Here is a 14,465-nt window from a genome sequence, read left to right as displayed (position 1 = left end):
GAATCTTGGGGTCTGCCACATGCAAGGCCGCACCTTAACCCCTTCTGTCTCTCTGGCTCTATTAGGTTTCTTTTTGTTTGGGGGTCACATCCAGCTGTGTGCTCAGGAATTACTCCTGGACAGGCTGGGGATCGAACCTGGGTCATCAAGTACAACTCGAGTTCTGCTTCCCAGAGTCTACCAGGAGTGATCCTTGAATGCAGAGCCAGGAGTAAGCCCTGACCACTGCTGGATGTGGCCCCCAAATCATCTGAATTGTCTCATCACTGATGGTAGTGAAATGGCTTACCAGGCTGGAGCCCAGGCTTTGACTGGGGGAGGCCCAATTTCAGTCCTGGCACTGAATATGGCTCCCTGAGCACTGAAGTAGGAGTAGCCCTTGAGCTTAAAGTGTGTTGGGGGTATGTGCCAAGGACTGAACCATAGTCAGCAAAAGGTCATAGTCAGTAAAAGGTCAGCACTTACAGTATCTTACCCCTTTATATGGCCCACATATAAGTCTTGTTTTTTCTTCACCCCTTTTTTAAACACCATGGTACAATGTTACTCGTGATTGAGTTTCAATCTTACAGTGTACAAATTTCACCCGTGCACATTTCCTGCCAGCAGTGTCCCAGTTTCCCTTCCACCCTCCCTCCCCCTTTTCCTTTAGACACTGAATTGGACTATTAATGAAAGGATACCATACCTTTATCACTATTTCTCTTTATTACTTTATCTCTGCTCAGCAGCCAATTCTTATCCAGCGTGGTCCACAAATCTTTATTTTGGTTTTGGGGGCCACACCTGGCAGTACTCAGAACTGACTCCTGGGTCAGCTGCATGCAAGGCAAGCACCCTACCCACAGCACTTGCCTGGAGAGGGAATCCCTCCTCAAAAACGGAGGGGGTAAAAAAAAACACAAACGTGGGGCCACTAAAAGGGCAAATATGCCTTCTGGAGCAAATTCTTCGCACCACTGTGCTTTTTCCCACAGCCAAGATGTCCCCCAAAAAATATAAAGTTCCGAGTTTCGCATTATTCTAGTATCAAAGAACTTAGGATGTGGTTGGAGGAGGAACTGCTTAAGTAAAAATAAAAGAAAAAAGTAAACGATTTCCATCTTCAATTGGCTTCCCCTTCCCCTTCTGCAGCAGGGGTGGGCTCACAGGTCCTGCTAACCCCCTTTCTGAAAGCTTTCTTTCTAGGCTTCAGAGCCAGGTAAAAATCTGCTCTGCTTGTCCGGATCAAACAGTCTGGTCCAGGCAGGGTGCGCGCAGTGTCGCTGCGTCCGTGGCCAGTGTGCTCGGCGGGTGACATCACTGGGGCGTCACCCTCGAGGAACACAAGCGCCACGATGCCGGAGACCAGCCCCCCAGAGATGGGGCGGAGCGGGAGGGCAAGGGGAAGAGCTCCCTTTGTCCTCTCGGCGCCCACCGCCCCCGTCCACCACCAGCAGCAGCTCCCACACTCTGCACCAACAGACACACGCAGTCCTCAACCAGGTCCGAGCCCTACACGCAGGGCCCAACCCTGGGGAGTGGGGGGACTCACTCTCGCCGCGCACCGTGTTCGAAACCCTTTCTGGACCGAGATGGGTGGCTCTGAAAAGAGCCTTTGGGTGCCGCCCCGGGGCTGGGGTGGGGTGGCAGGCCTGCGGCGGGCTCACTTGGAGCTGGTGTACTTGGTGACGGCCTTGGTGCCCTCGGACACGGCGTGCTTGGCCAGCTCGCCGGGCAGCAGCAGGCGCACGGCCGTCTGCACCTCGCGGGACGTGATGGTGGAGCGCTTGTTGTAGTGCGCCAGGCGCGACGCCTCGCTGGCGATGCGCTCGAAGATGTCGTTGACGAACGAGTTCATGATGCCCATGGCCTTGGACGAGATGCCCGTGTCGGGGTGCACCTGCTTCAGCACCTTGTACACGTAGATGGAGTAGCTCTCCTTGCGGCTGCGCTTGCGCTTCTTGCCGTCCTTCTTCTGCGCCTTGGTCACCGCCTTCTTGGAGCCCTTCTTGGGCGCCGGGGCCGACTTGGACGGATCAGGCATGATGAGATGGCGAGGGTCGCTCGGGAAGAACGGGAGCGGCCGCCGAGGCGCACCGTTATTTATACTCCCCGTATGCAAATGAAGGCTCGGGCATCCGCGGCTCCGGATTGGGCGAGCTGGCGGGGATACGTCAGCTTCATGCAGATGAGGGCCGCAGCGGCCTCTCCTGATTGGCTCGCTCGCCGCCCAATCGGAGCGCGCCGCCTGGATGCCCTCCCGGCCGTATATAAGCGCTCGCGCCGGGACCGTTATCTCGGCGCTGGTCCAGCCTCTGCGCATCCTTCTGCATCCTCTGCATCCTTTGGTACCCGGAGGGATGTCGGGCCGCGGCAAGCAGGGCGGCAAGGCGCGCGCCAAGGCCAAGTCGCGCTCGTCCCGCGCCGGGCTGCAGTTCCCCGTGGGCCGCGTGCACCGGCTGCTCCGCAAGGGCAACTACTCGGAGCGCGTCGGCGCCGGCGCCCCGGTCTACCTGGCGGCCGTGCTCGAGTACCTGACGGCCGAGATCCTGGAGCTGGCGGGCAACGCGGCGCGCGACAACAAGAAGACGCGCATCATCCCGCGCCACCTGCAGCTGGCCATCCGCAACGACGAGGAGCTCAACAAGCTGCTGGGCCGCGTCACCATCGCGCAGGGCGGCGTGCTGCCCAACATCCAGGCCGTGCTGCTGCCCAAGAAGACCGAGAGCCACCACAAGGCCAAGGGCAAGTGAGGCCGCGGGTCCAGGCGAGCCCCGTCCAGCCCCGGACACACACACACACCCCAAAGGCTCTTTTCAGAGCCACCCAGCGCTTCGGGAAAAGAGCCACACTGCTGAGCGAGCACCGGGCCGAGCTCCCGGGTGGACTCGGTTCTGTCGCCGTGGTTCCGGAAGGCCCACCCAGATGGGGTCCAGGTTTGAATCTCTTCCACCCTGAAGGTGTCAAGCCCCCCCCTTCACCCCATCCCACCCCACCCCGGCCTGCAAGCTCAGAGCAGAATGCTGCTGGCTCCTCTTGGGCCCCCACCGGCATGAGAATGATTAAATATTGAAACCGTTTGCGACTGACCAGCCAGAGAATCTTATGATTTTCCTTTTCAATGTCTCGAGTATTGATTTGAAATTGCCAAGATTTTTTTTTTCCTTTAAAGATCTCTTGCTTTAGTCTGGGAGGGTGGGGTTGTTGCTGAGAGAAATAATCTTTCTATTAGGTTCTGGATTGTTTTTTGTTTTTTTTTTGTATTGTTTTGTTATCTGGTTTTTTTTTTGGGGGGGGGGTGTCGTGCTGGGAATCAAGTCCCTGACATTTTTGAGGCATTTTTTGCTTCACTACTGAGCCACATCCCTGACAGACTGATTTCACTTCAGGTATAAGCTTTCAAAGAAAATGTCATTGTGTAGATTGCATAGTCATAGCAATTCTAATAGACTGATTAGGATTGGTCGAACGTTCCAAGATTCCCTTAATTGATCGCTAAACTCAGAATAAAATAATCTGTAACTTGATAAGGAGACTAGATTTTCTGAATTTGGTAAGCGTACTGTGGATGTGGTAGGAGCTGGGTTATGTAATGTACAGATTTTTCAGAAAGCAATAGTGAACTCTATGCAATACTAGGTTGGCTGGAGAATCCCAGAAACCTCCCTCTTGGTAAGACACGCTGAGAATGGGGGTGTTAATAGCACCCCCTCCCGGTCATCCAGGGTCATAGTGTTTTTCAAAAAACACATTCAGACCTCTGCAATCCTTAGGCCTCGCTTTTGGTTTCTATTGTGACGGTGAGTACAAGTCAGCATCCCCGGGCATTCAGTGATATTCTGGGCTGTAGATCTAGCCTACACAGGAAAGGTACACTGAAAGAATGGCAGCATCTTTCAGCCTGTTGTCTGTCCCAGCACTGGAAATCAAGTTCCAAGAGGCATTTTGCTTTCATACTATCATCCACACACTTAACTGGAGCATAATCAGATGAAAGGAATTAGAGGACCCACTAAGGAAGCCAGCAGGGGCACCCCAATCTGGCCCTTTCCACAAAAGGCAGAGCTGCCTGGGGTTAAGGGAACATAATAGGTACCCCCTTCCCGCCACTTGCATCCAAACCTGGAGAGAGCAAATCCCTATTTTGTCCCCTCAGGAGCTAGCTCAGGGACCCAGATGGGCTGACGGCTCAGGGGTGAAGAAGACTGCTCTGAGAGCACGGTGAGCTAGAGGAAGCCGAAGGGAAGTACTGAGGGTCTCATCGATGCCTGTCTCTTGAGAGATACCCAAGTCTCATCTTGAGTCAAACAGTTCATTTCTGGGCCCGGAGAGATAGCACAGCAGTGTTTGCCTTGCAAGCAGCCGATCCAGGACCCAAGGTGGTTGGTTCGAATCCCGGTGTCCCATAGGGTCCCCCGTGCCTGCCAGGGGCTATTTCTGAGCAGACAGCCAGGAGTAACCCCTGAGCACCGCCGGATGTGGCCCAAAAACCAAAAAAACAAAAACAAAAACAAAAAAACCAGTTCATTTCTAGCACTATCAAAGTTGAAGGGGTTGGGGAGGGGTCCTTTAGCTAGGATGGCCTTTATCCCACCACCATCATCATATAAAAAGCCAACTGCAAACTTATAGATGCTTCCTCCCATTCCTATCCTTGGGTGAAAGGAAAGGAACACCTTGGGGACAAGTAACACCCACACGATGAACCCAACTGGACCCCCAATCAACCCTCTAAGGTTTTGAGGTGGGAACTGGGAGACAGGGAATCCCTTCCCCCGTTGGAAAGCCTGGACCACACACATGAGAGGAGCTGACAGGTGCCCCAATGCCCTTGAGCCGATCAGAGCACTGCCTCATTTCATCATGCAGAACAGCCAATGAGAAGGCAGCTGCCTCTGTAAAATCAGGTTCAGGCACTTACTTTGGGGACAAGTTGTCAGGGCAGAGTCAAACCTATGTTGTCAGCAGCCAGTCCTGCTGTATGAAGACTCCAACCTGTGCATCATCCACACAAAGTGTGTGTGTCATGCCCAGGGCGATCCCACTGGCACACTGCATTCATGGGTATGCACCTAGGCCGGTGTCGTCGGGGCTGGATCCATCTCACAAACATGTGCAAACCTGTCTGCTTTTGGAGAAGTGAGACCTGCCTGGAAACCTTCCTGCTGTCCAGCTTGTTGCTCACCTGCTTCTCCCGCAGGGCTCAGCCTGGAAGCGGTGGTGAAATGCCCTCCCTCATCAGGGGCTAGGTGCCTGGGAAGTGATTCCACTGAGCCCACTGCCCACACTCCTCCTGTATCAACCTCATGCCCAAAGAAACGGATCCATCATTCTGCATTGGCCACAGAATCCAATGAAGGCCTGGGAAGAAGGTCAGGATGTGAGGCTTTTCCTTCCCTGGCAGCTTTATAGGCTCAATCGCAGAGGCTCACACTGACAAGGCCATTCATTCCTAAGGGATTTATAACATTTATTAGGTTTATTTAGTCATTCATTCATTCATTCATTTATTTTGGTTTTTGGGTCACACTCGGCAGAGCTCAGGGGTTACTCCTAGCTCTACGCTCAGAAATCGCTCCTGGCAAGCTCGGCAAATGCATTACCTCCAGGCTATCTCTCCTGCCTCCAAGTTTATTAGGTTTAAGCAAATTCTGGGTCTGGCTTTTTAGGACTGGTAGCTGGCAGGGTCAGGCAAGCGTGTTGGTGAGAAGCTGCTTGGACAACTTGTCACAGCTGAGGGTCTGTGCAGAGCCCAGATAGCTTTCCTGTATATCAGGGGTCTCAAACTCAATTTACCTGGGGGCTGCAGGAAGCAAAGTCGGGGTGATCCTTGAGTGCAAAGTTAGTAGTAAGCCTTGAATATTGGGGGGGTGTAACCAAAACAACTAAAACAAAACAACAAAAAAAGATTCCTCTAGGGCCCGGAGAGATAGCACAGCGGTGTTTGCCTTGCAAGCAGCCGATCCAGGACCAAAGGTGGTTGGTTCGAATCCCAGTGTCCCATATGGTCCCCCGTGCTTGCCAGGAGCTATTTCTGAGCAGACAGCCAGGAGTAGCCCCTGAGCACCGCCGGGTGTGGCCCAAAAACCAAAAGAAGAAAAAAAAAAAGATTCCTCTAGGGCCACAAAATATTGTATGGAGGGCCGCAAATGGCCCATGTCTGCGAGTTTGAGACCCCTGGCACAGATGCTTTACCGGTTGGTACAAGCAGAGTTGGTGAGGGCTGAGAAGATCCCTCAGCTTTTAGAAGGCTCCTAAATGAGTGGGTAAAAACCACAAAGCCTGGAATATTCATAGCAGTAGCTGTGAAGTGGCCTTCAAGACCCTCTGAAAGGAGGTCTATGCCTGCTGTTTTTCTCTACCCCCAAAGACCTTCTCTTGCCAATTTGTGCCCAGTGTTCAGCCCATGGTTTTTGCTGTATGGTCTTGAAAAACGAGGGATTTGTGTACTTTGGGGGAACTGATTGGAGAGCTGGAAGTGGAACAGTGAGGTTGTCCTGGCCCGAAGGGAGGCAGGGCAGAGAGATCTCGGGTCTGAGCCCAGCAGTCCCGAGGCCTGATGAGAATTAAGACACCTGATCTCCCTGCTGGGCTTCGTTGGAATCCTGAAAGGAGCCATCTTTGCCGGTACCAATTTCTTGTCCCAATGGAGACAGAATGGTCTACAAAATCAGCAACTTGAGGGAGGCCCCCAGGTCCCACTTTTCTCGCAGCCCTACAGACCCTGATTTCTGCAAAGGGCGGGTTGAAGCTTTGCAGGAGGTGTACGGGAGAGCGGGAGAGCAGGTGACCCCCGAACTCTCCCGTCGAACCACAGTCCTGCACTGATTGGACCTGGAGAACCTGCGGTGATGGGGTCCAGGTTGAATAGACTGAGTTACCTTGAGCCCCACCTTGGCCCGCCCCTATACGGCCTGCTGTGCTGCAGGTCGGGTCTCCGCGTTCTACTCTTTCCCCGCCTGGGCCCACAACCGAAGCGCCCCGCATCTCCTGCCTGGCGGGGTGCCCGGCTCTGGTCACCGCTGACCTACGGCTCCCCCTCCCCACCACTGACGCCACAAAGGCTCCGCCCGGCTCGGCTCCGCCCCGCTCAGCTCCAGCTCTTGTGGGGCCTCCTTGCTCCCTTCAGGTTTGTGGCCTGAAGTTCCCCCAGGAAACGCACCGCTGAGCGCAGCCCTGGAGGGGAGTGGGGGGTCGTCCCCGCCCACGCCCCGTCCAGCCTCGAATCCGGTGAGCAGAGACCCCACCCTGCAGTCTGGCAGCCCCTTGGGTCTGCAGTGCGCCCCTGGGCACTCAGCTTCCCCACGAGCTGCAGCTGACCCCCAAGGCCCTGCACAGATGTGACCCAAATCCAAGTAGGCCAAGACCCTCGAATGGGTCTTGGGGAGATGCAGGAGGCAGGTGGGGGTGGGCTCGGCTCTGGCGCCCGCCCAGAGAACTCAAGACTATGCAGAGGGGGGCCGGAGAGATAGCATGGAGGTAAGGCTTTTGCCTTTCATGCAGGAGGTCATCGGTTCGAATCCCGGCGCCCCATATGGTCCCCTGTGCCTGCCAGGAGCAATTTCTGAGCCTGGAGCCAGGAATAACCCCTGAGCACTGCCAGGTGTGACCCAAAAACCAAAAAAAAAAAAAAAAAAAAAAAGACTATGCAGAGGGCTTGGCACTGGTGATGGGTTCAGTAGGGAAAATCAGAAACCAAGACCAAAGGCCAGGCCTGCCTGCAGAATAAGGGGAGCATCCGGGCAGAAACTCTTTTCCCACCGAGCCCCTTTACTTACTAAAACTGGATCCTACTACCACTCTTTACTCCAGGTGACCACAGAGCAAAAGGGTCAAGACAGCTTGGGCTGAAAGACGGGCAGTCTTCTTGCCCAACACTGGGGCTCGATTTGATGTCACTGGGGGGACCCTAGAGTCAGGCGACTGGACTCTTGACTAAGCAGGGGCTGTGGGGCTGCTACGGCCTTCGTAAAAGGGAGCTTAAGTAAAGAAAGACCCAGTGGAAATGAGGGCTGGAAGGACCGGCCCATGATATGAAGCTCACCGCAAAGAGTGGCGAGTGCAGTGGTAGTGAGAGAGAGAAGTAGAATGCCTGTCTCCAAGACATGCAGGGGGTGAGGGAGGGTGAAGATGGGGGGGGGCATTGGTGGTGGGAAGGTAGCACTGGTGAACAGGGGTTTTCTTTTCTATAACTGAAACCCAACTACAATCATGCTTGTAATCATGGTGCTTAAATAAAGATAATTTTTTAAATACCTAAAAAAAAATACAAGACCCAGCAGACAGACGCTGTATTGGTGCCCAGGAGCCATGGACGCCGTGGAGCTGGCCAGAAAGCTGCAGGAAGAGGCCACCTGCTCCATCTGCCTGGACTACTTCACGGACCCGGTGATGACCTCCTGTGGACACAACTTCTGCCGCAAGTGCATCCAGATGACCTGGGAGAAAGGCAGAGGCAAGAAAGGAAGGAGAAGGCAGAGGGGCTCCTTCCCCTGTCCTGAGTGCCGAGAGCTGTCCCCCCAGAGGAACCTGCGGCCCAACCGCCTGCTGACCAAGATGGCCGAGATAGCCCGGAAGCAGCCAGGGTACCAGAGCAGTGACCTGTGCCCGGTGCACCGGGAGCTGCTGAAGCTCTTCTGCCAGGATGACCAGGCCCCCATCTGCGTGGTCTGCAGGGAGTCCCGGGAGCATCGGGCCCACAGGGTGCTGCCCATTGAGGAAATTGTGCAGGAGTACAAGGTGGGCTCTTGACACCTGGGCCAGGCTGAGGGCCAGCAAGGGAGCCCCAGGCTGAGAGGAGGCTCCTGGGAGCCGAGACAGGACAAGAGAAAAACCTATGTTGGGGCAGTGGCCAGGCCCTGGGCATCTCCACCATCATGGGGAGACAAGCAGGCAGGGCAGGCTCGGCAGTGTGGGTCGTGGGACTATTCCTGTAGGGTCCCTCCCTCCCCCACTCCCAAAGCTGTGCTGTGGCTGGGGTCAGGGTGAGCATGAACTCTTGGGGAGGCTGCTGGAACCATGGCTGGCTTGCCAGCTCCCTCAGCCCATCAACCTTACTGGCACACAGGGACCCCCCCCCCAGTTTCTCAGAGGCTGTCGAGAAGTCAATGTAAGTGCTGCTTCTCAACTCCACAGGACCCTCATGCTTCAGGGGCCTGTTTGCAGGTGGCACGTCCCAGTCCCTGCTAGTGGGCATTGCCCTGGCATGCTCTCATACTAGTGGTCTTATCCTGCAGTTGAAGCTGAAGGGAGACATGGAGTACATGCAGAAGGAGATGGCGAAAACCAGGAGGTTTCAGGCGGAGGAAGAGCAGCGTTTGGCTGCATGGCAGGCAGGTGCCAGAATGCCCTGAGGTGGGACCCTCTGTGTGTGAGGTGATGGTTGCCCCTGCTGGTCTTGCCAGTGTGGGGCCAGTCCCCTGCACCCTTCATCGGGGCTACCTGCCCACAGGAGAAGGTGGAAGCGAGACGGCAGCGCATCACAGCCGAGTTCCAGAAGGTGAACCTGCTGCTAGCAGAGCAGCAGCAGCAGCTCCTGCAGGTGTTGCAGCAGGAAGAGGAGGAGACGATGGCCAGGCTTCAGGGCTCCAAGGAGGCACTGGAGCAGCAGGGCGAGGCCCTGGAGATGCTGCTGCTGCAGCTGGAAGAGCAGGAGGGCCAGGCACCCCTGCAAATGCTCCAGGTGGGTGAACAGCTGCTCCAGTTCAACTGAGGGGGCGGCCTCGGTCTTCAGTTATGTGACTTTCGTTCACCCTATCCTGGAGGGAGGGCCCGAGACGCAGGGGCTGCTCTGTGTTTGACTGCTCTCCTGCTTAAAAAGACACAGTCCTATGAGTTCGGGGGCCCACTGCAACCCCTCCTGTCACCACTGTGGAGGCTTCACCAAACGTAGCCCTGTCCTGGTTGTCTGTGGGGTGCCTGGGCCCCCAGTGGGGCCTGGCAGGCTGCAGTGCTGGACTCTGGTGCTCTCTGCTCCCCTCCTTGCCCAGGAGGTGGTTCACAGGGCAGGTGGTTGGGACACACAGGAGAGAGATGGAAGCTGGGGGCAGATTCAGTGGCCTTAGGTCAGTCAACAGTGTTGTATTACATAATTAACGATGGGGCTGGATGGCGATGGATGGAGGCCTTTGTGCTTAGGCCCCAGCCACATGGCTTCATCCCCATCCAGCTGGCGGATTCCAGGCCCAGGTAATCGGCGTAATCAAGACTCACTCACATGCAGGCATTAGGAAGCATCATCTTTATTCAAGCCCTAGCCACCACGTGTGTGTGGCCTATTCATAACCTTTCAAGCACAGCAATATTTTGCTAGCCCTGCATCTTATTTCCTGTTAGCCATCTTCCCTTTGGGCTCCATGCTGGTCAAAGACCAGAACACAGAAACCCAGAAGCCAGAGCGCACAGCAGCGCAGAAAGGGCAAAGAGCCAAAAGCGCAAAAAGCCAAAAGCCCGAATTCCCTTGGTTCAAGCCTTATCTAACATTTCCAAGACCCCTCCCAGGAATGGGAGGGTCTCGCAGGTAAGGTTACACCTACTATCCGGTTCCCAAGACCCCTCCCAGAAATGGGTGGGTCTCAGATAAGTACCCTACAAACAGCAAAGTGTGTGGAAGACCAAACACCTAGCAGCACCTATATTCTGCTTTACGACCCTCTCTAGGGTTTGTTTTTGTTTTGTTTTGCCACAGATGATAATGCTTAGGGGTTACTCGTAGCTCTGCACTCAGAAATTACTCCTGGAAAGCTAGGGGGACCCTATAGGATGCCAGGGATAGAAACGGGCTGGTCATGTGCAAGGCAAATGCCCTACCTGCTATGATATTCCTCCAGCCCCACAGGTTCTTAATTTGGGGGAGGGGTGTGTGTTAAACAACATTTAATGGTGCTCAGGGGTTACTCCTGGCTTTGTGTTCAGGTGTCACTCCTGGCAGGCTCATGGGGCTTGAACCTGGGTCAGCTGCATGCAAAGCAAATAATATCTTCCCCTCTGTACTATTGCTCTAACCCCTCCACTCCACAAGTCTCACATATGTGCTCCTGTCTGTGCATGTTCATATGGTGCCTCTGGCTATCAAACACCTGCTGGTCTAACTCTGGGACTAAGCCCACGTGATCTGCAGGATGGGACACAGCCATCACCACAGGGACAGTTTCTCCTTTATCAAAAGCCACTTCAGGCCAGAGATAGCACAGCAGTAGGGCGTTTGCCTTGCATACAGAAGCAGAAGGATGGTGGTTTGAATCCAGGCAACCCACCTGAGCCTTCCGGGGGTGATTTCTGATCATAGAGCCAGGAGTAGCCCCTGAGCACTGCTGGGTGTAACTCCCCCCACCCCCGCCAAAAAAAAAAGCCACCTAGGCCAGGGACCCAGGCAGGACCCAGGCAGAAGCACCCCCAGCACCACCTATTGGCCCCACAGTGACCCCCTCCTCTGAAAACAAAGCCAGCTGGTTGCTGGGAGATAAATCTGAGGTGACTGTCTGGCAAGCACTAAGCTCCATCTCTCATCCCCCACTACATCCCCACCTCTGGGCCTGAACAAGGGCCAAGAGTGGCTCCCAGAGCATCTGGGAGGCTCCTTCAGGCCATGTCCTCAAATCCAAAGTAACCTAGGAGCACTAAAGAAAAGCACCTTGGGCCCGGAGAGATAGCATAGCGGTGTTTGCCTTGCAAGAAGCCAATCCAGGACCAAAGGTGGTTGGTTCGAATCCTGGTGCCCATATGGTCCCCTGTGCCTGCCAGGAGCTATTTCTGAGCAGACAGCCAGGATTAACTCCTGAGCATTGGCCGGGTGTGACCCAAAAAAAAAAAAAAAGAAAAGAAAAGCACCATCTGGTACTCTGTGCCTTCACTGTCAAGTATTTCCAGGTGTTGTGTGGGAAGAGTTGTGCCCCCCCCACACACACACACACTGTTCCTAGGCATAGCCCAAAGAGGAATCTCCCACAGATTCTTCTCACACTGTTGACTGGAGAGGCACAAGGGTCCTGGGAAACCCCCAGCCCTCCAGGAAGGACTCATTACTCTCCTCATTGTCCCTCTCCATGCTCTCTTGATGGACAGAACCCAACAGTGCCCACTCTGGCATGTGTCCAGGCCCACTTGTGATGGGGACTCCTTTATGTGTCCAGCAGGGGCTGGGACACAGAAATGGGCTGGCAGTGGTAGCAGGCTTAAGCTCAGTGCCAGCCCAGGAGTCAGGAACAGGGCCCACCCAAGGGGCATTCCGGGCTACTCGAAAGTGGGCAGAATGAGATGCAGGGATCACACAGAGGGTCAGGGTCTGCAGCTTCACTCTGTCCCTCCTGTTTGGCTTTCCAGGATATGAAGGACAAGGACCCCTTAAATAGGTATGTGGCTGCCCACAGTGGAGGGGTTGATGGGCACAGGAGGGCTTGGTGAGCCTGGAGTGGACAGTGAGACTCCTGTGCCCTGGAGGAAGAAAAGTGTGAACGTGCAGTACCCAGAGACCACGGCCATTGAACTGAGGACCATCTGCAGTATCCCTGGGCAGATAGAAGTCTTTAGGAGTTTCCAAGGTAAGCAGGGCCCAGCATTTCCAGCAGCTGGCTACAGTCTCCAGGGAGGAACTGGCATCCACTCAGTCTGGGCTCTGGGCAGCTTTGGCAGCACAATCACTGAGGCCCTGGGCCTGAGAGCTGCACTGGGCAGTGGGAGAAGCAGGGACTTGCTCCACTCTAGACCCTGAAGATCCCTTTCCCGCTGCTGGTAGAAGAGGTGCTGCCGGACCCCGCCACAGCCTACCCCTACCTCCTGCTGTACGAGAGCCGCCAGAGGCGCTACCTGAGCATGGCGACCGACGGCTCAGCCTGCAGCCAGGACAGGTTCTTGGCATACCCCTGCGCTGTGGGCCGGGAAGCATACTCCTCGGGGCGCCACTACTGGGAGGTGGGCATGAACCTTGCTGGCGAGGCGCTCTGGGCTCTTGGCGTGTGTCGGGATGATGTGAGCCGGAAGGACCGGGTCCCCAAGTCCCCGGAGAACGGGTTCTGGGTAGTGCAGCTGTACAAAGGGCAGAAGTACCAGCCTGTGGTGCCAGCTTTGGCCCCCATCACGCTAACTGAGCCCCCCAGCCAGATGGGCATCTTCCTGGACTTCGAAGCTGGCGAGGTGTCCTTCTACAGACTGAGTGACGGTTCACACCTGCACACCTACACCCAGGCGGTCTTCCCCGGCCCTCTGCGCCCTTTCTTCTGTCTCGGGGCCCCTAAATCGGGCCAGATGATCATCTCGACTGTGACACTGTGGGTAAAGGGTTAGGATAGGGTTCTGGCCAAGTCCACTGCCCTGGTCCTGGGGCGGGCAAGGCTATCCTGGGATCTGAGCACAGCTGGTACAGAAATCACGAATAAACAGAACAGGTTGAACCTGTGTTTGTGTTGCCTGCCAGTCCGTCACCATGCGAGAGCACCCTCACATGTCGAAAGATGGGCCCCTACAGACGCCCACCGCAGTCACCGCCCTCTCCCGTTCCTGTCAGTTCACTCAGGAAATCCACCGTCCTTTGCAGAGAAAAGTCTTGGGTTTCCAGTGAAACTCCTTTCTAGGGTCCACCTCAGGGTAGAATAGTGAGTGCTTTTAATTTTGGGGCCACACTCAGTAGTGCCCAGGGTTAATTTCTGGCTCTGTGTTCAGGGATTACTCCAGGCGGGTTCATACAAGGTAAGTACCCTGCCCAATGTGTTATTGCTTCAGCCCCACTACTGAAAAAATCAAAGAAAAAAAAAATCTGAGTCATGATTCTAGGAGAACAGACACTTTTCCTCTGGCTTTTCGCCCAGCCCTGCACCCAGAAATGCAGGTGGTCATTCATGTCCTGCAAGAGCAGCGCTCTAGGGAAAAAAATACAATGGAGGAGCCAGTAAACAAACAAACAAACAAAAGAAGATAAGTTTTGACGCTATAGTTCTATGATGCAACTACTGTGTTCTTGAACTGTTTGGGAAATAAAGTCTATTAGAAGTTCAAAATGGGGTTAGAGGGGCTGGGGAGTGGTAGCATGTGGCTGAACCAGAATGGACCCGGGTTCAATGCCTGGCATCCCATATGAGCCTGCCAGGAGTAGTTTCTGAACGCAGAGCTAGAAGTAACCCCTGAGTACTGCCAGTGTGGCCCAAAACCAAAAAATAAAGAAAAACAAAAAGGGGGGGTGGGCAGAAAAATAGTACAGGATTGTACCAGGATTGCACTTGCTTTGCACAAGGCCAGGCTGCTGATTGGGTCCATATGGTGCCCTTTGTGCCTCCAGGAGGGACTTTTGAAATGTTTTTTATTTATTCTTTTCTTTCTTTTTCTTTTGGACTTTTGAAATGTAAGGTCAAGAGTAAATCGTGAGCACCGCTGGGAGTGGCCCCAAGAAAAACAAAATAGTGTTTCTTTTTGTTTGTTTTTGTGTCACTCCCAGCAGCGCTCAGAGTTTACTCCTGGGCTCCACACTCAGAAATCGTTCCTAGCATGCTTGA

General features: G+C 54.6%; 3 protein-coding genes across 3 annotated transcripts; 2 read left to right on the top strand and 1 right to left on the bottom strand.

Annotated features, from left to right (window-relative positions):
- Nucleotides 1-1,461: 1,461 nt before the first annotated feature.
- Nucleotides 1,462-2,045, bottom strand: LOC126015539 (histone H2B type 3-B). Its single transcript, XM_049778080.1, has one exon. It carries the CDS (start codon nt 2,024-2,026, stop codon nt 1,646-1,648), a length of 381 nt encoding a protein of 126 aa, XP_049634037.1. The 5' UTR covers nt 2,027-2,045; the 3' UTR covers nt 1,462-1,645.
- A 213-nt stretch (nt 2,046-2,258) lies between these two features.
- LOC126015538 (histone H2A type 3) lies at nt 2,259-2,830 on the top strand. Its single transcript, XM_049778079.1, has one exon. The coding sequence runs from the start codon at nt 2,343-2,345 to the stop codon at nt 2,733-2,735; it is 393 nt and encodes a 130-aa protein (XP_049634036.1). The 5' UTR covers nt 2,259-2,342; the 3' UTR covers nt 2,736-2,830.
- Nucleotides 2,831-6,273: 3,443 nt separating this feature from the next.
- TRIM17 (tripartite motif containing 17) lies at nt 6,274-13,374 on the top strand. The gene is made up of 7 exons (XM_049778087.1): nt 6,274-7,111; nt 8,288-8,721; nt 9,219-9,314; nt 9,434-9,664; nt 12,304-12,332; nt 12,421-12,521; nt 12,716-13,374. Exons 2-7 carry the CDS (start codon nt 8,293-8,295, stop codon nt 13,261-13,263), a joined length of 1,434 nt encoding a protein of 477 aa, XP_049634044.1. The 5' UTR covers nt 6,274-7,111; nt 8,288-8,292; the 3' UTR covers nt 13,264-13,374.
- Nucleotides 13,375-14,465: the final 1,091 nt, after the last annotated feature.

The sequence above is a fragment of the Suncus etruscus genome, chromosome 8 (genome assembly GCF_024139225.1).
Source record: "Suncus etruscus isolate mSunEtr1 chromosome 8, mSunEtr1.pri.cur, whole genome shotgun sequence".
Taxonomy (NCBI): Eukaryota; Metazoa; Chordata; class Mammalia; order Eulipotyphla; family Soricidae; genus Suncus; species Suncus etruscus.
The sequence above is the reverse complement of the archived record's forward strand: the minus strand, read 5'-3'. Positions and strand labels throughout refer to the sequence as shown.